This window comes from Stegodyphus dumicola, chromosome 6, assembly GCF_044657685.1.
Source record: "Stegodyphus dumicola isolate Sdum_Otavi_A_Nest chromosome 6, ASM4465768v1".
NCBI classification, from domain to species: Eukaryota; Metazoa; Arthropoda; class Arachnida; order Araneae; family Eresidae; genus Stegodyphus; species Stegodyphus dumicola.
This window is the reverse complement of record NC_140773.1, coordinates 53,455,138-53,478,083: the sequence shown is the minus strand read 5'-3', so window position 1 is coordinate 53,478,083 and position 22,946 is coordinate 53,455,138. Positions and strand designations below refer to the sequence as shown.

Sequence of the window (22,946 nt, the reverse complement as noted above, 5' to 3'; positions counted from 1 at the left end):
GTACAGAGTTTAGTTGCAGCACTGCTATACAAGAAAAAAAAACAAAGTTAACATTTAATTTAAAAGTTCGTTGCATGGTTGCTGCAAACTAAATATTTTTCTAGAAAATTCAAACATCATAAACTGTGGCTATTATCTCCGTTACATTGAGAGAAATGATAACAATACTGCATACTACGATCGGACACAGCAATACAAGTAAAGTGGTCAGTGAGGATAAATAATATTAATAACAATACTGTTAATACAAAAGAAAAGAAGATACCGTATGACACTACCAAATATTCAAGTTAACTGACTGTGTTCTTGGATGAGTCGAACCCTAACAGTTGCGTTCAGTGACAAGTGTAAAACATCAAAATGTATTGTACTTGATGGGCGGAGATCACAGTGTCAGGCTGTCAGAATTCTAGGAGTTTATGACCTTGGCAAATTCCCAGAATGCCTTAACCTTTTGAGGACTGGGCGTTGGCAGCTGTAATAGGTTTGAAAGGATGGAGAATCTTGAACTTAATGCTTTCCCTCCTTTAAGAAATCACCCCCTTCTTGCAACAAAAGATTCTTGTGTGTTTTTTAACGGATTTTCAGTGGGGTGAATTTCTTACACAAAAAGAAGGTAAATGTAGGGATTAGTGACTAAGCGTTTAGATGCTTTTCCTAAATGAGGGAAAATTTATACAATACAAAGAAATACAAAAGAGATAAGTGGTTAAGACTCCAGGGACGTCAAATTTAACATTTCATCGCTATCTTTCATCCCCATCCATTATAAAGGAATTTCACTGCAGTCTTTGAAAGGGATCGACGATCGACCAAAATTAGCCTCGCAATCAACCCGTCGATCGCGATCGACTTGTTGGCCACCCCTGCTCTAGTATCGTGGAGTGCATCGCGAGTTGTAGTGTGGACAGTCTCGAGACTACGTGGAGTTCTGGGAACGACCGAGCAGAGTCGGGAGCTGCACTCTGGTGCTTTGCCGTGAAGCTGTCCCCACCGTTATGTTCTGCTGATCTGTCGCTGATAAACGATCAGCTGTGTCGCTGATCGTTTCAGCGTGTTTACAGTCGTTCTCTCACGACTGTAAACTTGTCTTTGGAGCTGTCTTGAATAATACTGGTTAATAAATTGTGTTTCGATATTACATGAAGTGCTCTCGTCGTTGTTCACTCCAAATCCACACGAACCCGTACGTAACGTACGTGAAGAGAAAAATAACGCAACAATACATTACTAAATCACCTATTTTGTTAGTGGAGCTCTGATTTTAGCATAAATTTGTGATATACATTAACAGTTCTTAAAAATCTTTGCAATTCTTTAACATTTTTAGGGGGCGGTAGTTTCTTAATAACTTTCTTAATAACTCTATATTTGCATTACTGGGCTGGTATTTACCTGCTTGAATTTCATATCCTAGAAAATTTATTTTTTCCTTAGCAAAATTACATTTAGATTGTTTTAATTTTATATTTTATTTTTCACATATATCAAATATTATTTTAAGATGGTTTAAATGTTCATCAAAATTTGGAGAAAATTCTATAACATCATCAAAATAATTTAAAGCAAACTGAATCTGACATTTGTTTAAGATTTGTCTAATAGCTCTTTGAAAAACAGCTGGAGAATTCTTCCAGCCAAAAGGTATTTATTCTATTAAACTCACAAAGTACAAAATTTGTAGTAAACGCAAATTTTTCAGTATCTTTTTCATTTAATTTTATATGCCAATGCTATATCCATCGTAGAGAAAATTTTTGCATTTGTTAATTGATCTAATACAGCATCAATTCTAGGAATGAGCTCAGAATCAGTTTTTGTAATTTGATTAAGCTTTCTGTAATTAATACGCAATCTAATTTTGCTTGCTCACGCTTATAATCTAAAGTTACAGGAGCAGCATAAGGACTGTAAGAAGGTTTAATTATACCAGCATTTAACAACTCATCTAGTTGTTTCTTAATTTCACTATTATCTTTAGGGGATGCTCGATAGGGTCTATAGGCTACTGGTAATTCAGAAGTTAATACAACTGTAGGGGGTTCAATCTTAATACAAACAACATCATATTTACTTTTAGTAAATATGTGATAACCATTTAGCAATTTTTGTAATTTACTATCAGAATTTTCACTATTTTCAAAATAATTACCAGATTTTGTAGTACTAATATTACTTTCACATACAAAATTTTCGCTATTTTCAGAATATTTATCAGGTTTTTTATTTATTTATTTATTTTTTTTTAGTATTTATATAATTTTTACGTACAAAATTATTTTGAAGAAAACTTATCTAATTTAACATTTTACTCACCTGCTTTCTAAATTGATGAACTTGGTAATTATGAAAATTCAATTGTAATTTTGACGGTGAAACACAAGATGACGATAATAATAAATAATTTAAATTAGAATTTACCACATAAAATATTACATCATTAGTGAGTTTACCTGTTTTACATGATATTTTAGTAATGTTTTCTACATGAATCTGATTAGATAAAGAAAATAATTTGCTATTAGATTTATCTTCAACTTGTTCAAATTCTTGTTTTTACCAATACCCTAAAAATATTAAAAGGAAGAATGTTTACTTGAGAACCTGTGTCAATAATAGCTGGTACATTTTGTTGTCCAATACGGACATTAACTTATCCAATATGTCCAATATGAACATTAACTTAAAAATGAAGCACTTTTTGTGTTCATTTTTTGGCATTGTATTGTGATAGCTTAAAGAAGGTACTGGTTGATAATTAAGCTGCCTATACGGATACTGCATTGGTTGTGGCCGCACATCTTCTGAAATTTGGGTATGGATGTGGATTTGATTAAAATGATCGTACCGAATACCTAAATTGCTCCTCTCTCGGAGTAACAAATCTGTGATCACCACGTGCACTTGGCACTTCCTCCTGTGCCACTGAAACTGGAAAAGTTTGCGAGCTATCTCAATCCATTCTTTTGGCGTAATTTTTTGAATAGTTAGTAGCAAGCGCTGGGCTTCTGCAAGACCCTGATTGCGTGCTTCAACCATTGTAGCATCAATTCAAACTAGATCCATATCTTAATTTATTATGAAAATAGAGGACAGTATTATTAAATTTTTCGTATGTGACAGATACAAAGTCATTAAATGTTACCTCTGCACTGGTAAAGTATGCATTGAATTTTTCTTTTACTGCTTCCCAGTCTTTTTCGAAATACTCGCGAAAGAAGTACGCAAGTGCTTCTCCTCTCAGGCACTCAGAGAATACTAGCGGTTTGTTCTTATCATGAATATTTCTTCCCTCACATTTTTTTTTTTCAAATAGTAAAATAAAATATAATTATCCACAGGAATCTCACTTTTGGAGCCATCAAGAAATAGGAAACTGAAATTTGGTCATATCTATAGTGGTTGTTACCTCTTGCGTATTTGTTGACATAGCAGATTCAGCTTTAGTTTCCATTTCTTGAAGCACCGATAATCAGTTTGCACAAAATTAAAATTTAAAAATCAATAATCTTGATTATTGAATATAGTTTTACATCACTAGAATTTTTTTTCACCAATTTCACCAGTCACTTTACACTGAACGCATAACGCTTGCATCATCAGACGAAAACGTAACGTCACACTCGATGACACTTTTTAAACATTGCACACACCATGAAGATTTAACGGCTTATCACGGCACACTTGAAAGACACCTCAATTTTTAACCAAGGAAAAGCAAAGCACAGGGAAATTCTGTCTGCAAATGATTTACACCATGGCGATTTTCTTGACCAGCTTTATGGTAGACGCTGAATGTAGAAGCGCGTTAGAAATAAATCCAGAAGAGTTGTTTTACCACGTAGAGGATCCTGCCAGGCTTGTTTAATAAACTGTAATATTTTGGCAGTCGTGCACATAAGTTATCAGGACTACGATTCCTCCTTATTTGCTTGGCGAACGACTTGTCTTCATTAGACAGTGAGTTTGACCACAAACTATGCCCTATGGAGTGTAGAAAAGACGACAAGATAAGAAGGGTTTAATTACCATTTATTTTTCACGATATTACAGGCACTCCCGCACTTCGGGATACAAAGACCAACCACTTGTGGTCTGAACGTAAAAATATAAAAACTACTAACTAACTAAATTTAAAATAAGAGTTAACTTTGAATACTTCCCACAAATGACTAGCACTAAGACTGGCCTTATAAATTATTACGCATGTAGTACTTCAATTGCGGATAACTACAATATGTCTTTAGCTTTTAAGAGGACTAAAACCTCTGGCCTTAAAGGCGTGAAGTATAGTGGCAAGAAAGCTCATTCTCTCCCCATTTAACTCTGCTCTTGGCAAAAAGCCACAACTTAAATACTTAAGCGTTAGCAAGTACAATTTGCATAAACATATTCACGCGTTTATTCTGGCCGAAAGTGGAAAACAGGAGAGGACAGTACAGTTTTAAAATAAAATAAACGTTAGTAAAACTTAAGATCCTTACAAAGTGACGATGCTGGGCATCAGAATCAGGACATTGTTGTGGCTGAGTGTAATCCAATGACGACAGAGAAGAATTTAACTTTTTAGCTCCATATTTTCATTCAATACAAATGGCAGATCATTCAAGATTACATATGTGATAGTAATTTAGACTGAATAGGATTAACTTTAAATTTACTGCGTCCTACTATTCAAACAAAGAGAGACAGAGCGGCAGCAAAAAAAGGTGTTACAGCTGCAGGCGAAGAAAAGAAATCTGATGTAAAATGGAATGGCGTAAACTCTTCATTTATAACAGCGGTTACGTAACATGCCCGAATGTTCTCGAAAATACTGGTCTAGGGAGAAGATCCTGAAATTGCGGGAAGTTAATTAAAGGTTGTGTGTTCGCGTACAGCACAGCTATCGTATTTTTTATATTTTACATATATGTTGAGTGTATATTGAAATCTGGTTCAATTAAAAAAAAAAAAAAAAAAAAAAAAAAAAAAAGGGGGAATTTCATTATTCCCATTCCTTGACTTAAGAAATCCGCTTATATATTTCTTCTGTCCATTACTTATTTACTCGTTTTATCGATTAGGGTATAACACGCGGTTATTTAATCACAGCTATCTGCCTAAGGGAAGAGATAACTTTATGGAAGTTTTTTTAATAGAAACTGTCTCGTATTTGTCTTGCACAGTTATTTGCAAAAATTCACAAACTGCTCATGTAGCTAGCCAGATTACTAGCGCTTAGGAGTCTTTACATTGACCACTGGCAGGCACATTCCAATCCATTTTAATTTCTGAATCTAAAGTAATTTGTACTCCTTTGCGTGGGATCTTGGCTACGCCCATGCAGTCTGATGCCATAGTGCTTCTTCCACCTCAAGTCAACCAACACTGGCAGTAAATGCAGGCTCTCTAATTTGAAATTTCTCCTAGAACTTTAAGTAATTTAGACTAATTAGAGGCATTCTCTTACAAAATAGCTCTTTTTTCCCTTGGCTGTCTAAACTAAAATAAAGAAAAGATGTGAACACTCATATGCATAAATATATACTGTAATTACAATAATACATTAACTGAAATGTATCTATACTGTTTGCACCATATTGGTAATGTTAGAAATTATTACACTCCGACTATTAATAGACCATCACATTATTTCAAATTTAATATTCTGCTTGCCAGCAGAAATCATTTAACAATTCAAGAGGATCTGATTGTCGAGTCGGACAGAATGCCAATTAATCGGAGGTCAGCTTTTGGGACTACCATAATGATCCTAGGTAACAACACTCACAAATAAGATTTGCCAGCCCAGATTTCTTTAAAAAAACCATGGATGATTCTGTAGATAAAAAAATAATGCTATTAGTTAAAAAAGCTGTTAAATCTCTATTAATAATCCTGAAAATGTTATTAGAGATGAAATTCTTGGTCACTAAAAGCCAAATTCTGACAACATTTTGCAACATTCTGAATAACTGCAATTAATTATATTAACTTATTGTACTGTTGATCATTATGATGTAACAATGCAGTTGATTATTAGAGTACTAGCGGAAGTACCCGATGCCTGTTATTACATTGACAGTATTGTATGTAACAACAGAGAGAACACCGCTGTAATTTTTCTCTAATAACGATGCAAAAAATACTATTCAAAGTCATACACTTTTCAGTCTGTGATATGGAACACACATAAAACATTTCTATAGAAAAATAAATTAATTACCTTTCATTATATCAGCAACAATAGCACACAGTTTTTAATGATTTTGTCTTTCTAATCAAATGGTCGTAAAAAACAATTGATCAGAAATAAATAACGCGAACAAACAAACATTCTTTATATAGTATGTATATATTTTGTAAAATTGAGAAATTTTTGATTAACAAATTCTACGATATGAAAGCGAGCAGTAGCAACACTTTTCAAAATTTAGCATTTTTATCTCCAACGTGCGAGACTTTTGCCACTCGGAAAAATGAGTGCGAAAATTAGTGTTTTCAGAACTTTTAATTCATATCTTGGCTGATCAAAATCGCACGAAGATGGGAAAGTCGAAATGGCTTCCCACAAATTTTTGGGATCGTGAATAATGCATTTAATGTTTGCCAATGCTATTTTTATTTCATTGTAAAACTTATACATTTTTTATTAACGAAATCTACGATTTAAAAACGGGGAGTTGCAATGCTTCTCGAAATAAGGCAGATTTTTATCTCGAGCATGCGAGAGAGTTGCCACACGGAAAAAGTGAGGGCGAAAATTAGCGTTTTCAAATAATATCTCTAATTTTAGCTATTTCTTGAGGGGGGAGTGGACATCGACCTTTCCTAGGATCCAGATAAGAATTATAGTAAGTTTGGTGACGACAGCTATAGTAGTGACTAAATTAATCGCAAACAAACATTCTTCTTTGTATATACAAGGTGATTCTCTAATAGTCCGACAAACTTGTAGGGTATGTAGGGGGTACAGAGATGACTGGAAATCACATAGGAATGCAGGGTCGCAAATGCCGCAGTTGTGAGCTATGGTACAAAGAAGCAAAAAAGAAGGACAGAAACAGCAGCACATTAATGAGACAGAAAATATTTTATTGAAAGGTTGCACTACAACAGGTGTTCGAAATTACGACCAGAAGTCGTCAGGCAGGCTTGACAGCAGCGTTGCATGGAATTCGAAGAAACGAGAGTCTTGTACACCAAACTCTTCATGTGAACCCAGAAGAAGAAGTCTATGCATGCTAAGTCCTGTGATCTGGCAGGCCAATGGAGCGGGCCATCACAACCTATCCACTGCTGTTCAAAGGTTACATCGAAGTGTCGGTGGATGTCAATCGTGTAATGTGGAATAGCCCTGCCATGCTGGTACCACGTCGTATGCCTGGAATGGCGTAACGATGGAGGAACACGTGCTGCGTCAAGACTAGTCGCAAGAAAATCAGGAATGCCTTAGCGTCCAAAGGACAGGGCAGAAGGTACGGTTCAATGATTTAGTCTCCGAGAATGCCGGCCCAAACATTGACGGAGAAATGCTCTCGAGCTGCATGTGGTTGCATACGATAAGCGTCTCCGAAGCCCACACATGGGCGTTATGCTGACTGAAGGCTCCCTCCCGTGTGAAGTATGTTTCATCCGTCAACAATACGGACACAGCAAATGCGCTGTCTGTTGCAGGAATCATGTAACAATCGTCCTCCGGAGTGGATAATCCTCAGGCTCTAATAACTGGACACGATGAAGATCGTATGCGGTCATTTGGTTTGCTGCGAGTATCCTCCAGACTGAGGAGAAATCCACTTGTTGGGCTATCGCTCGAGTATTCGTACTTAGATTGTTGCTTTCTGCCACACGTAAGACCGCCTCCTCATTGCCAGGTGTACTCGTCGTTTGATTCATTGCAGCTCTCGCTAAACAACCAGTCTCACGTAACCTGCAAGATCGCTGTTCACGCAATCTTCAACTTCTCAGGATTCCATTGTACTATTTAATGCTTAACTCCTGGATACTGACAATAATGGTTTTGTAGCCATGAAGCTTGCCATTTTACAAGACTAGAACTGCATTGTTTCAGTTGTGGCTCTTAATTTTCACTTAACTGGATAACTAGACATTTTCTGTGCACAAGAAGCCTGAAAATGCTACTTACTCCAGATACATACGCCCATCATACCTAGCATCAGTACTCTCTCTTGGCCTTCCAATCTTCAGACTTTTTCCCAATCAGTCATGTATGGGATACATGACTGATTGGCCACATTGGCACATGACTGATTGGCCACATTCATTCATTACCACCACAGGCAGCTATACTTCATTCTAACACTGTATTTGTTGAATAAATGCATAGATTGTTGTCTAATTTTTATCATTTCATCATTTTTGTCCCCTCATAATTCAAATCAAATAATTTTTCTAGGTGCATGGAATTTTTGGATAAAGAGTGCACAGATCCTTTATTTGACTTATAACATGATATATATATAAAAAAAAAAAAAAAAAAAAAAAAGGAATCCTGATATAATAATTCTCTACAGATACCTTTTCTTTCAACAATAATTTATAACTTCAGAAATAAAGGAATAAATTTTAACAGACCGAATTTTAAAGTAAGAGTTTTCATTAAATGTTACAATTAAATGTAATAAAGTATCAACATAAAATTACCAAAGCAACAACCTTGTGTTTGGTGTAGATTTTGTCATGATTCTCAATTTTGAGGGCAAACGTGTACAGGTCCCTTTCATCAGGAGCAAAGAAATCTGCAACAATGGGAAAAACCATGGTTGTATTTATATCCAAAAGGAGTGAAGCGAACAAGAAGGTGGCAGAAATAGTAGCAAAAATTGAAAAATTAAGCTAACAGAATTTTATAAGTATTATGAAGGACTAAATTACAATTAAATTCATTAACTAAACAAGATAAACATCTTTGTGAATTATTTGAGATCAGTTGCCATTGATCGAGGATTTTCTTCCATGGTTGTAGAGACATTAGGTTAATTGGAAAAGCCGGGGAGAAATACCTTATATGGTCACTGATAAAGGTTTTAAAAAATTTTCATCTTGACCTCAAAGATGTCATTCTGCTGTTTGAAAACACATGAATAACCTTGTTGTGCTTCCATTCCATCTTTCTATCAGATACATAGTTGCAAGGATTCTCCAAAAGTTCAATTTTCAAGTTATTTTCTCGCCTATCAATAAAATCCATGATTCTATTCTTAAAGATTTTATTTCTGAGTTGAGTTTTTGGGGAATTTATAGCATATATTGTCAATGTGGTTTGAGATATATCAGCCAAACTAAAATAATGTTACAGTTTCACATCAAAGAACACAAATCTTATGTCCAAAAACGTGAAATTAACAAGTCTTTGTAGCTAATCATAGTTGGAAATTTAATCCCAATTTTGATTCCAGGCCTGCAAAAATAATCCATAAAGTTTCGTCCATTGGTGATTTTGGTTTTCTTGATGCTTTTTACATTCATTCTCGAGTTGTGACAAAAATTTATGCCAAACTCAACATTGCTGCTTTGCTCATTTTTTTCTTTGGCTCTGGCATGTTTCTCATCTATCTAGATATCGAGAGAGTTTGGATAAATTACTCAATTATAAATGCCTATAAAACATGCAAAACGTTGCTGATATATTTTATTTTTATCTTTCTTCTTGAATTTTTAGCTCACTAATATAATATAAATAAAACGTTTTACATTTAACTATTGCAGTTATCTTCATTTAATGGCTATTAATTTTACACTTAAAATTTTGAGACTTTCTCATCCCTGTTGCAGCTTTCAAAATAATTCTAGTTAATTAAGATTACATTTTATTCTGGCAAGTGTTTATAAAGATACCATTTTTTAAAAAATGTTTGGAAATATTTATACATCTTAGTCAAAGATTAAGGCATTGCAGTAAACAAGTCTTTCATATAGTTGTAAAATACACTCACTAATAAATATCATTAAGAAATTTATCAAATTGAATAGAAACTAATATGCACAATGTGCACCTGGACACATTTATCAGAAATAAAAAATTATTGTGACTATAATACATTTACTTTACTGAATGTATTTCATTGCTCAAAATTAAAAAAAGTTCGATACAAAATCAATTAATCATAAAAACATAAAAGATTTGTCTCAGTAGAAAAAGACTCAAAGAGAAATGTGTAGTTGCTAATTTTATTATTCTACTTTTAAAATATGTGATATTAAATAAAAATGCTGTGATTCACTTAGTTGATGTTTATAATTTAAACTAAATAATATACAAAAATCAAGATTTCAAAATTTGAAACTTTATTATCATAATGAAAATGTCACAATAACAAAAGTCAATTAGGATTCAATACCTATTTTCTGTAAAAAAGTGTTTTTACACATAATACAAAACTTAAGTTTAAGCTTCTTTATGCACAATTATTATTGCTAATATTTATAATAGATCAAAGGAAAATAATTGGAAAAAAAAACTGACGTTATTTAAAAAATTGAGATAAATTCTCTTGCACATCTTCAATATCATTAAAATACAAATTTAATTTTAATCACAAAAGAGTAAAATTAAAAATTTGTTTATTTATTTCATTAAGTTACAGCACAGCATAAGAGGGCTATATAACTAAAATTGATATGACTACTAACATTAGTTGACTTAAAAGGAAATCTTACATATTCAAGTTACACGGCTGAATTAAGAAATTCCTAAATTAATTCTGTAGCACACAGTAACTGGTAGCACACATTTGAAATCACATTTAAAGTGACCTTTAATCTTGATTAAAGCAATGTCTAAGAGACATGTTTCTTTTGGGAGTTCTTACAGTGATGTTTTAATGATCATGTATGTGTAGAAATTTGTGATTACATCATGGTCAGCAAGGTGGAACAATAAGCCAATTTAAAATCGTGCATTAACTGAGGAAAGTAAGCTATACAGACTTGAACATGCTTCATCAATATTATAGCAATTAGTTATACATAGTGTTTCAAAGGTGGAAAATGTTCTTTGAAGCTGATGAGTGATCTGGAAAACCTTCGACAAACCTCGAAAATGTGAAATGAATTTAGGAATTTATAAAAGTGGATCATATGAGGTAAACAATTAACAATACTACAAACATTGTCGATGCATCTAATGGGGCCACACTAGCAGTTTTAACACTGGAACTGAACATGCAACATGCTTATTGCCAATTCTATTCTCTGAGCAGAAGGGACTGCATCACATTGGACCTATGCAAGACCTATGCAAATATGTTGCGGATAATTCATCCTTCATGATTGTCCTTCCAATCATGAATCCAGCACAAATGGCAAAAGGTTATGCAAAATAACTCTGACAATGCATTCCAAGCAGCAGGAAGAATGCTCAGATCACTGCACTGTAACACAAAGTAACTTTTTTGAGTTAACAACACTAGTCCCAGAACTTATCCTATCTAATCCATCCTTGTATGTCATAAATACATTTTCAATACTGAATGTTATGTAAATGATTAAAATCCAGTTATTTAATACATATTTATTAAAAACATATGACAAAAATTTTTAACTCAAAGACTTATATAAAAATATTCCTCTAGAATTTTCTTCTGTACTGTTCTGAATAATATTCTCAGATACTAAAAAACTAATATAAAGTTATTAATTTTGCATGAATTTTGATAATAACAAACAAGGTTTTGAGGTTTGAACAAACATCCACATTCTTTTTTGAGAAAAAGAGGTAATTTAAACACAAGGTCTGAAGTTCTTTACCTAAAATTCAACAAAATCCCTTTAAAATATTTAACTAATTACAAAGTCTTTTTACATAACCTGTAACCATGTAAAATGTGCAAACCATGAAAACGTTTAAATTTAAATCATTAATATTTAAGTTTTATTAAATGTCTTTAGATGCTGATTTTTTTAATATTTGCTATTTGCAAATCTGCATACTTTGTTTACACACTACAAATTAATTTATATAACAAAATGTGAAACTTTACACATTTAAATAGGTACAGAAAAAAAAAAAAAAAAAAAAAAAAATCACTAAAATATAAAAGAATGATGTTCATATCATAACAGTAAACAACATTTACACATTAACTTTAAAATATAAATCTGAACACAAAGTAGAGTTTAAAAAAAATTACAAAACTAGCTTGAATATTTAACATAGTTGTATGAATATTTCTTACTTGTTTGCAAAACAGAAATTTTCACTTGTATATATTATATTTGCTACACCATTGTTAAATAGAAATATTTATGTGAAATGATTCTGAATTTGTAGTATCTGATACTCACCTTCTCATATTTCAAGACAAAAACTCATTATATTCCTTCTGCAGACAAACTACTAACAGATATATAGCCTATTTCTCAACAGAGCATTGAAAGAAACATTTCTGAGAATCCAGAATATCAAATTTGTTGACAAATGCGAAAACCAATTCTTTGGCAAAGAACTATGCAGCACAGAGCATGTGCAGTGAAACATTTTGTCAGCATCCTAAAAATGTCTCAGGTAATTCAGGCAGGAACTTTCAAATCAGTGCTGTGAGAAGCTTGTTTCTTGAGATAAGTTCTTCTAACATCATGCATTGCAACATTACAGCTGCAGGGAATAAGGCAGGTTATGGAGACAAAATAGGTGATTGCAAAACAGATACGAACATGCATTTGTCAATAACTAAATATAAGCCCATGAAATAAGTGTATCTTTTGTCTCTTGGAGACAAGCACTTGAACTTGTACACAAAATGTGTGCATATAACATTTATGCTATTTAAATCTGAATAAATTGAATATAGCATTCAAAACTAAAAAGTATCTCCTTCTTCTGTAGGCTATAAGACATGAGGAAACGAACCATGATATCTGTTATCAGGAATGAGGTTATTAAAGAAGGATAGAAGATGTTTTTTTTCTTTCTATCGTTACATGGGGGGGGAGGAAAAAAGTAAAATATCTGTGATAAAAGGATGTAGAAAATGAGATTTAACATTCTTATAAAAGAATTGGGGTCAACTATTCCCCCCCCCCTAACTTAACATGAGAGCATCTAAGAAGACTTATTTCACAAAGTTCAAAGTGTAAGAATGATCCAGATTGTGTTGGAGCAAATTTTGAGTTTTAGAAATGCTTAATCATGAAGACAGATTTTTTTTTTTTTTTTTAAATTACAAAAGTTAAGATAGAAACAAAAAAATTAACAAGAACTGCTTCATATGCAAAATGCAAGTAATTTGAATAGAACTCCAATTCATAAAGTCTAAAGTCAAAGATATGATTAAAAGATATCTGACATTAACGATTCCTGTACTGTGCTGGACTTTATCTCACTTGAGAAAGCTTTTGAAATTAAAAATGCAACTAATGAACTGAAAGTAGAATTAATATATTGGAGGGGAAAGCACAGGAAACCTGTTAATATATATTAAGAACTAACAGCAACAACATGGTTAGATAATTTCAAGAAAGCTAAGTGATTCAGAAACTAAACATACATTCAGTTTGCCTGGTTAAGAGTCACATGTACTGTAAGTTGAGGGAAGCTGAAGATTTTGAAACTTTAAATAAGTTAATAGTATGGAAAAGTTAATGGAAACATTAATCAGTATAAAAATATGACAGATGGATAGCTGATTAAATTCAATAGGATTAACTAATGAAAGTAATCTATATTTTATTTTAAAATAAAAATCCTTATAATATTCAGAAATCTGCATATCTTTATCTCTTTGAGATGGGCATTTTAAAGTTCACTGTAAATAGAATTTGTGAATACTATACAATCTTTATACTATTAAATATGAATAAATTGAATACTGTGTTCAAAAGAGTAAAGTCCCCATGGATTATACAGTTCCATGAACTAGAAGACACTAAGAAACAAAGTATAACATAATCTTTTACACAGAATCTTACTTACTAAATGACACGTTTTTAATTTTCCAGTGAGTTAAAAAAAACATTATATGAAAGTAAAACTACTTTTAAGATTCTAGATTTTTTTAAAGTTCATTGCATCATGAAATGTAAAACAGCACAAAAGAAAATCTGCTTTCAGAAAGGTCACATTTGTGAAGCAAATATTTATTACTTATTCAAAATACTGCAGAAGTTAAAATTTAAAATATTTAGAATTATCAATTTAACTGTGATGTAAGATCAAAATTTCACAAAAGATAACTTTGGAAATCATATCCATGCTACTTAAATTGCAGCCTACATCCTCGAAGTTTTTTCCTATGTTCGATGCTCTTTTCAAGTAAGACGAAAAAAATTAACAAATAAAAATATTACAAACTATTTTTATTATTCCATCCCCATAAAACATTTAAAAAAGTTTTCATTTATACATTTACACAACAGCAGTTCTGTATCTATTAACTTTTTAAAAATTTAGAGACCATATTTTCTGCCTGAAGACAATAAATAGCAATTATTTTATACAGGATCTTATCACTTAAGAATAATTGCACTTAATTCACAATAGTGAAGTACAAACTCCTACAACCACATGATTACAGAAATTATTTCAATATTCAAATTGCAGTCATCTGCACAAGTAAAAATATCTGCTTTTAAAGCACATTTGTTACAACATATACAATTACTGTAGATTTCTTTTATAGCATAGAAATGCACTGCAATAACAAAGGCACAATATCCAACATAAAGCAGATTACTTGCAAATCAAAATAATACTTGTGTAATTCTGAACCATCACTAAAAATATAAAGTAAAATGCTTAATTAAAATATTTGTTTCTCAAAAGAATTTATTTATATGCACAAACACAATTTAATGCATTTATTAGACTGTAGGTAACATTGCAGAAATTACAATTAACTGCATAATCTTTGCAAATTTACTTAGATTTCTCTAAAAATCAATTACTATGCATAATTATAACAAACATTTCTTTCCTTAAGAATTTAACAATCAGTACGGCAGATATTTCAATTTTCAATAAGAATAAAAAAACACACAATTCTTATTTAAATGCACAGGGGAAAAAACAAGAGGGGAAATTTTACCTCCTTGCAACAAGACTGTTTAACAAACAAAGAAGTCATCTGAAAAATAATATAAACACATAACTGGTGACAAGATGTATATTGAGCCGACACGAACATAAGAACATACCTGGCTGACAAGATGTATAATGTATATTTTTTGCAAGGAAAAGAACAATGTAAAATGCATCCATTCTAAGAGTGACTGGCTTTCCTCTCTTCATTTAAGAAAGAAAAAATTTTAACTTACATTTTTACCAGATTGAGGTAAGAGGAAAATGCTTTACAGCATGACATTTTTTAAGCTTTTGTATAAGTAAAATAAAAAAACAGGTACATTATTTTAAGTCTAACAATAAAAATAGACTTCAGACAAATACCAATAAAATATACAGGTTATTATTTTTAATTATATTAAAAATATAAAATATACAGGTCATTTTTCAATCTCAAAATAGTTAACAGAAGTAGTACTCTTTTTTTTTTTTTTTTTTTAAATTTAAAATAAGTAACATTCTAAAAACTAATACCAGTTTATATCAGAGGTCACAGTCATCAAATTGCCCTTCTTCTACAGGACACCAAATTTCACTCTTGTTCATCCGAGGAGCATGTAAATCAGATGGGAGGAAGACTTTAAATGCAGAGTCTTCTGTATCTTTAATGGGATGCTTGTAAATTTCCCTGGAACCTACAGCAGATGAATTATAACAAGGTGAGTTGGTAAACAATTTTGTGAATAAAATTTGTTTATTTGATTACATTAATCGATATTCCTTTACATATTTACTTCAAACACTGCTTGATAAATTAATTGTAGCACAGCAATTAACAGTCAAACAATGAAATACCTATATGAAGGACTTTCTCATAAAAAATGGCTCATATTAATCTACCATATAGAAAGGAAAACCATGAAAATGCAGCAGAACTATTGCACCATTGGGGAAATGGAACTTTTAGTATTTTATGGATTTATTTGGGGAATGAGGTGATAATTTCAACGTCGCCATCATGCCATTTCCCCATCAGACCAATTCACCGTTAAGATCTATTTTTCTTTAAATGCTATCTACCTGTCTACATATTTATTAATTTTAAAAGAGTAATATGCTTACAAAATTCCAATGTAATTCAATTTTCTATTAAGATTTCATAAAAATGTGAATTTCCTGCTTGCATGAGTGATTTCTCTGAACTAGATGAGTACAATTCCAAGAAACCTTGATGAATGATGCAAACACTGCATCTGCATAATTTTAGACATGATAATATAACTTTTGTTTATATCAGAGGTTTAGGCCATAATTTTAAAATGTGATAATTTTGTTCTATTTGACACTGACATAATTTTCTAGCTATGTGTAATTTCTTTATATCCCGTATTTGTAAACAATTATATAAATTAAGAGCAACCTTTACTACATATTTCATATCTACTCAATGGCAAAATGGTCTACGATAAATCAGCTGCTGGAGGCCTGTCCTGTCGATGAAATGGTGGCAGCCTGTCCTGACGGCGGTCAAGTGGAGAGAAGATTTACAGAGTATTAGGCATCACCATACTTTTTTTTTATATTCCCTATACTATTTATACTTAGGATGTAAATTGATGAAATTGATGATCCATATGATGAAGATATTCAGATTTGCCAAAGTTATCTTCAACTGAAACAATTGTTACTGCTTGGAGTTTCAATAAAGGTCCAATTTTTTTTTTTTTTTTTTTTTTTTTTTTTTTTTTTCAGTTCTGACAGGTTTATTCATAAAATTTAAACGAATTATTAAGACATAAAAATACTAATTTAGTATTTGAAAGCACTGGAAAATATCATTATATTTAATTATTCTTTGTTTTGAAGCTGAAAATGGCAATGATTTGCAAAATAGTGAAAAATGATTAAAGACTTACTGCACTGGTCTTAATTATGCCAGCATCAATGGAAGCTAGCTGTTAAAAAATACACAGGGGGTTTACACATTTTTAGAACAACTTTGGGGCTGTTTAATTAATGCTTAAAATGTAAAGAATATATTTTTTAAATGTTCGATCTGGTAGCCTTTGTTCGGGACTATAAGTCTGTATCATGACTTCCATGATAGAACAGCATTTTGTAAAATCTTTAAGGGTATTGATTTTCGTTCCTCTTTCATTTTTTCTACAGTCCATTATGCACTTAAAAAGACCTCTTTTTAAGCAACCAAAGGCAGCACAATAGTGCACATAGGTGAAATGTCCGAGAACTTCGCAGGAATATGTTGAAAAGATAAATACACAATACCTGTATCAGTCTTAATTTTTTTCATGGAATGCAGTGGTACTTCTAAGTATGACTTGTTACTTTGTCTTGATGAAGTTTCACTCTTTGAAAGTCAATGGAATAAAAAAATGGAATTTCTTCTCAAAGTACTGATTTTGACATTTATAGTACACTGATTTTGACATCTTATCCCAATCTTCTTATTTTTAATTGCCTATTATAAGAGAATCCTACAACAATCAGAAACACTTTATTGAAATTTTCTTTACATTGAGGGAATGAGGTTTGTGCTTTCTTTTTCTCTTCGTTTTTGATAATAAATAGACTTTTTCGTGTTGCAGTCACTTAAATAAAAGCATGCTTCATCAAGGGTCACAATGTATTTCCATTTATCTCCTGCTAAATAGTTTTCATATAGGGTTCTACATATTGCTCTGCATTGAGCCATATGCTTCGTCAAAAACTGGTATACATTATGTGTTTTAATTTTCTTTTGTAAATCTTGGTTTATTATTTCATTTAATGTTGCTACAGATGTATTTAGAGACTACAAATAATTTCTGTGTCGGCGGATTTTGACTTGCCACTAATGATTTAATTTTATAAATATAAGAAAGTACTTTTTTCAGGTAACAGTTTGAAGTCTTCTTTCCATAAAGAGGTAATGAATGGTGGTTTTTCCCTTTCCAATTAATAATAGTACTTATTTTGCACTTCGAAATTTTAATACCATGCATTTCATAATAAATGTGAATTACAGAATAGGAATATTTCTCTTCAGAAAGTGCGAAAACATTATCCTTCAATCCACAACTTGTTTACATGCGACAAAAGAATAAATTTAGAAGTAGCAGACGATGTTTCTTATTTCAAATAATAAACTGTAACCAGATATTTTCATTCCAAAATTTTTGCTTTTTTAAAATTCTTTATCAAAACTGTTCTAGAAATGTGTAAACACTCTTGGTACAGCATTTTTTATGTGCTTCCTTAAACAGATGCAAAAACCATCTGCCTTCAGGTTAAAATCGGATTTGTCATGGATGCCACAATTCTTATCTGCATTTGTCCACGAGGTCAGGTAAAACATTAGTCTAAATTGTAATGCCAAACAACTACACTTAACAGAAGATACAAATAAAGCCTCAAGCATGTGCTATGAAATGCTATAAAAGGCTGCATAATCTTCCATAGATAATACAGCTGCTTATCACAGTATAGATAATGCAAATGTAGGCATGATGAGGACATTTTACTAAATGAATTAATATTGACTTATGTCGTGCATTTTTATTGTCTAGATCCATCACACAACATACTCTTAAATGAAAATTACCACGAAACATCTTGTCCAACTGCATATGCAAAACTCTGCCTATCAAACTTCGTTAGAATTAATGGTGAAATGTTCATATTCTAACTCTGTCTCTATAGGAGGTAAGCTGCATACTTGCAATACATGCTGTGCCCAAAGTTTTTATTAACTACATCACCTAATTTTAACCATTTGCTTCAAGGTCCTTCCCCCCAAAGAAATATGTTAAAGATTTGGTTTAACACAATTGATAAGCAACTTTAATTTTGAAAACCAAAGTTAAGCAATACAGTAAATATGCATCTTCAGACTTTTCAAAATGGAAAAATTCTGCTAACTTCAGAATTGGTTGGTTAATCCATTCAAGACAGCAAATGACAGCTTTCTGCCTAAGAGAAAAGATGACTTAAGGATTAAAGACTTTGAGATAAATTAGCTTGTATTTTTAGTTTGGGCACTGTAGGAAAAACCAAGAAAATCATATGAAATTAACTTATTTAGTAGCCAAGAAATCAAATCCTAGAGTAAGACATAAATGATCTCTAGCTTCAGCCATCCAATGGGCAAAACCTGATTTATAAAACTGGAGGCATGGGGGGAAATCTATTAATTGAGGCTCTCCTCTCTAGCTGTTTCAAAATAGTATATGTCACTGATACCAAGTTATATTTCACGAAATAACCTTCATTCAAAGTTATTTAAACTGAAAGATATATTTCCCATTTTTGTGCATTTTGTTTTCAGGGTTTTAATTTGATATGTGTAGTATAAAACATAAACTTACACATTTTAATCCAAGATTCCCTTCCCCTCCCCCCAAAAAAGTTGTTGAGTCTAAAGAATTATCATTTATTACACTAAAAACATGAATTAAATTACAGAGATAAGCTCAAATTTATGCAATTAAATCACTTATCAATTCAATAATTAAATATACAAATGAAAAGTAGAATTAAAAAAATTAATTTTCTTTCAAATGTGGAAAAATTATTTCTTTTAGTGGATCATATCATTATGTTTATGTCCTGACCATCTTAATTTAATTTTTGGTCTGTTTGAAAAATCATGTCATTGCTCATTACAAACTATAGTTGTAAATAAAAACTGTACTTTTTTTAACACTCAATAATTTCAAAAGACCTGCATCTGAATTTTAAAGAAAGGCATGCATAAAAAAAAAAAAAAAAAATAAAAAAAAAAAAAAAATAAAGCTTTAACGTTTTATTCCTGCTTCTAATTCTACATTTTAAAAAATATAGAAATAAAAAAGATACGTGATATTTTATATATTTTAAATATTATAGAATGATTTGGAGTCTTAGGACATGTATCCTGCTTGCCCTGTGGAAATTAGGCCTTGCCAATAATAATTTCATAATCAATTTCTTTATCACATATTTCAACAATTCTACTTTCCACGATTTCATTTGAATTGATTTGACTTCTCATTTTTGTCACTCAATTGAACTGTCCTAATGACTAAATTCAAAAGTAATGTAATATTTCTTGCTACATTACATATGTAATGTCATACACTTTATTAATTGTCTTTATCTTATGCTATGAGACAGTAAATCTGAGAAGCCTTCTATTTAAGTTATTGAACAGTCTTAAGTTTAAATGAAATTAGAAATAAGGTAAGGAACACAATATCTAACCATAATTTCTCGTATAAGGGCTGCACACAAGACATCATTTCAGAAGACTGCAAAGATATTTGTTTTAGCTTTTTTATCATAGTTAAAGCAAATTACAAAATTAATGGAACATACTTCTGCTGAACCCAAACACATAATCAATGTCCCAATCATCAAGAACTGATGATGGATCTAAAGAAAAAAATCAATATAATTAGAAATATCAAAACCAGAACTTTTTAAAATATACATCTTCACTAGATACCACGGTAGACAAAAAAACTGCATTATCTAGAAAAATAAATATTTTGTAACATTAATGCATTATATTGCTCACATAAAATTATCTTAGTTACTTCAAAGCAAGATATGAGATCATTCCACATTTGTACTGCATCATACATTGCTTCTGAAGTATTGTGTCATACGATTCTATAAACAGCATTGCAAAATGGGAAATAAGCCATTCATATGTCTGTTTAAGCAATGAAAGGATGGTTTCATACATTTAATTGACTACAAAAAATGTGTGGCAATTGCAATAGTTGAAGAAGTATATTCGACACATGTGATAGCAAAAAAATTGGCTATAGTCAACCGGCCTTCGTGAAAGAAATTAAACTGGAACTTGTGATGCTGAGAGAAGGGTTAGAAGAGGGTGATCACAAAATATTTAAATTGTATATCTCTCTATAATTGTAATGCAAGTGCTGCTGATTCAAAAGCTGAATTTGAGAAAGACTGCATCATTAATTTAAATCCACAAACTGTCCAAAGATGCCTTGCAGAATGCAGTTTCATTGTCCTAGGAAAAAAGCCTTTACTTACAAAAATAATTATGAAGAAGTGGCTTTCTTGGGCAAAAGAGCTGTTTTCATGTACAAAGGCTCGGTGGACTCAGTAATTTTTTTGCATGAATCTAAATTAAAATTACATGGATTGGATGATAAGCTGTATGTTCAGAGACGTAAATGTTAAGCTGATCGATCATCTAGAGTGCATATTATCAACTGCGAAATTCCCAGTGAGCTAAATAGACTGGAGATAAACATCCAGCAAAGGAGTTGAACATCTGAAATTTATTACTGTAACTATGAATGCATCAGTTTATATCCACATCTTGGAGGAGTGTTTAAAGCCAATTATTTGGGATCATTTTAAAGTTGTTGGAAATTACATTTTTCGTTTCATCTATACCCTGTCACACAGCGAAATCTGTGAGTTCAATTTAACTTATTTGGACTGACCCGAGACTAGTCCCGATCTGAATCCTGCTGAAAACTATTGGTACCAAATGGGTATAAAAATTGCTGCAAAGAAGCCTGCTACTAATATTACACTGTAGAAAAGTATTATTAATGTTAATGGCCAGGATTCATTAGAAGTTGATATTTTCTATGCTAGACCATGGCAGAAGCTGTCATGACAGCCTGTGGAAGATTTACTAAATACTGAGTGGTCCTTGTATGTGTATACACATACACATGTAATATGACTGTAGTTATGTAGGACCTAGATTAATTACAAAATTTGTGTATCAATTACATTGTTCCATGTTTCATTAAATATTACATTTTTCACTCTTTTTAATTTTTCTTGGTAATTAAATGTAAATAATTTATTAATATCCTAATAAAACTTGATTAATCTATAACTTTATTTAATTGCAACAATATGATCTTTACATTAAACATACACATGAAACACATTACTTGACTATTTTTCCATTTTTTCGCAGGTGATGGAGTTTTTTTTTTTCTTTTTTTTTTTCTACCACACACATTAAAATATATCAATTATAAAACTTACATAAAAATTATTAAAATAGTAAATAAAAACATTAAAATTAAAGCCTCAACTACATAATTCAGCCCTAGGAAATGTCATTTATTCATTTTTCTTATTTACACATTCTACAAAATTGAAATATATTTATTTCTAATTTCAGATAACTACAGAAGGTTAAAAATCGCCATTTGTCATCAAATTGTCAAAAAATGCATATTTTACTGAGTAATCTATGCTTATAAAATATGGGATGATTTATTTAATACTTAAAATAAAAAAAAAAAAAAAAAAAAAACTAAGGAAAATTATTCTTTATTCCATTCAGCTTTAAAAATATTGATAGAAATTTAAATAAATAAATAAATAATAAAAAAAAAAAAAAAAAAAAAAAAAAAACATTGTTCATGTTACGATATTAGCTTAAAATAATATGCCATTGAAACAAAATATTAATGATTCGTAAGAACCATAAAACGTTTTTGCCCTTTATTTGCACATCTAAAAACACAATCAGTTTACATTATCATGTTGCATATGCATCCCATTTATTATAGTTATCTGTACTATTGAATACATATAGTGGTGCAAATTCAATAAAACTGAAAGCTTAAATACATAATTCAGTCTAATAAAATGTTATTTACTCATTTCCCCTTTTACAAAAAGGTATAGATATCATGTGCGAAAGCATCTAATAGAAATATAACATTTTCTTAATTGGGTTCAAATTATAAAACATGGATGTTTAATCTGTTACTGCATTACAATCAGTACCCATACTTGCCAACCTGTGTTAGTCAAAAATCAGGAGAATTTTCTCAACAACAAAAATATTTTTTAATGATAAAAATACATAGAAAGAAAATACAGTCAAAAGTCGTTAATTCGGACACCCATAATCCGGACCTCAAAGCTATAAACTTTCTGCGCATGTGTC

At 31.3% G+C, this 22,946-nt stretch overlaps 1 protein-coding gene across 6 annotated transcripts in view; it reads right to left on the bottom strand.

The window, feature by feature from the left end:
* Window positions 1-8,598: 8,598 nt before the first annotated feature.
* LOC118205393 (uncharacterized) overlaps window positions 8,599-22,946 on the bottom strand; it is an 84,165-nt gene continuing 69,817 nt past the window's right edge. For 4 of the 6 annotated variants that reach the window (XM_035377891.2, XM_035377947.2, XM_085818319.1 and 1 more), the window contains 2 exons: window positions 20,357-20,413; window positions 10,271-15,699 (listed from right to left, as the gene is read on the bottom strand). In XM_035377891.2, coding sequence (XP_035233782.1) covers window positions 15,548-15,699; window positions 20,357-20,413 — 209 coding nt within the window. In that variant the 3' untranslated portion in view covers window positions 10,271-15,547. Of the gene's footprint in view, window positions 8,745-10,270; window positions 15,700-20,242; window positions 20,290-20,356; window positions 20,414-22,946 lie in introns of those variants that run through there. The other 2 variants (XM_085818318.1, XM_085818320.1) reach the window with 2 other exon arrangements.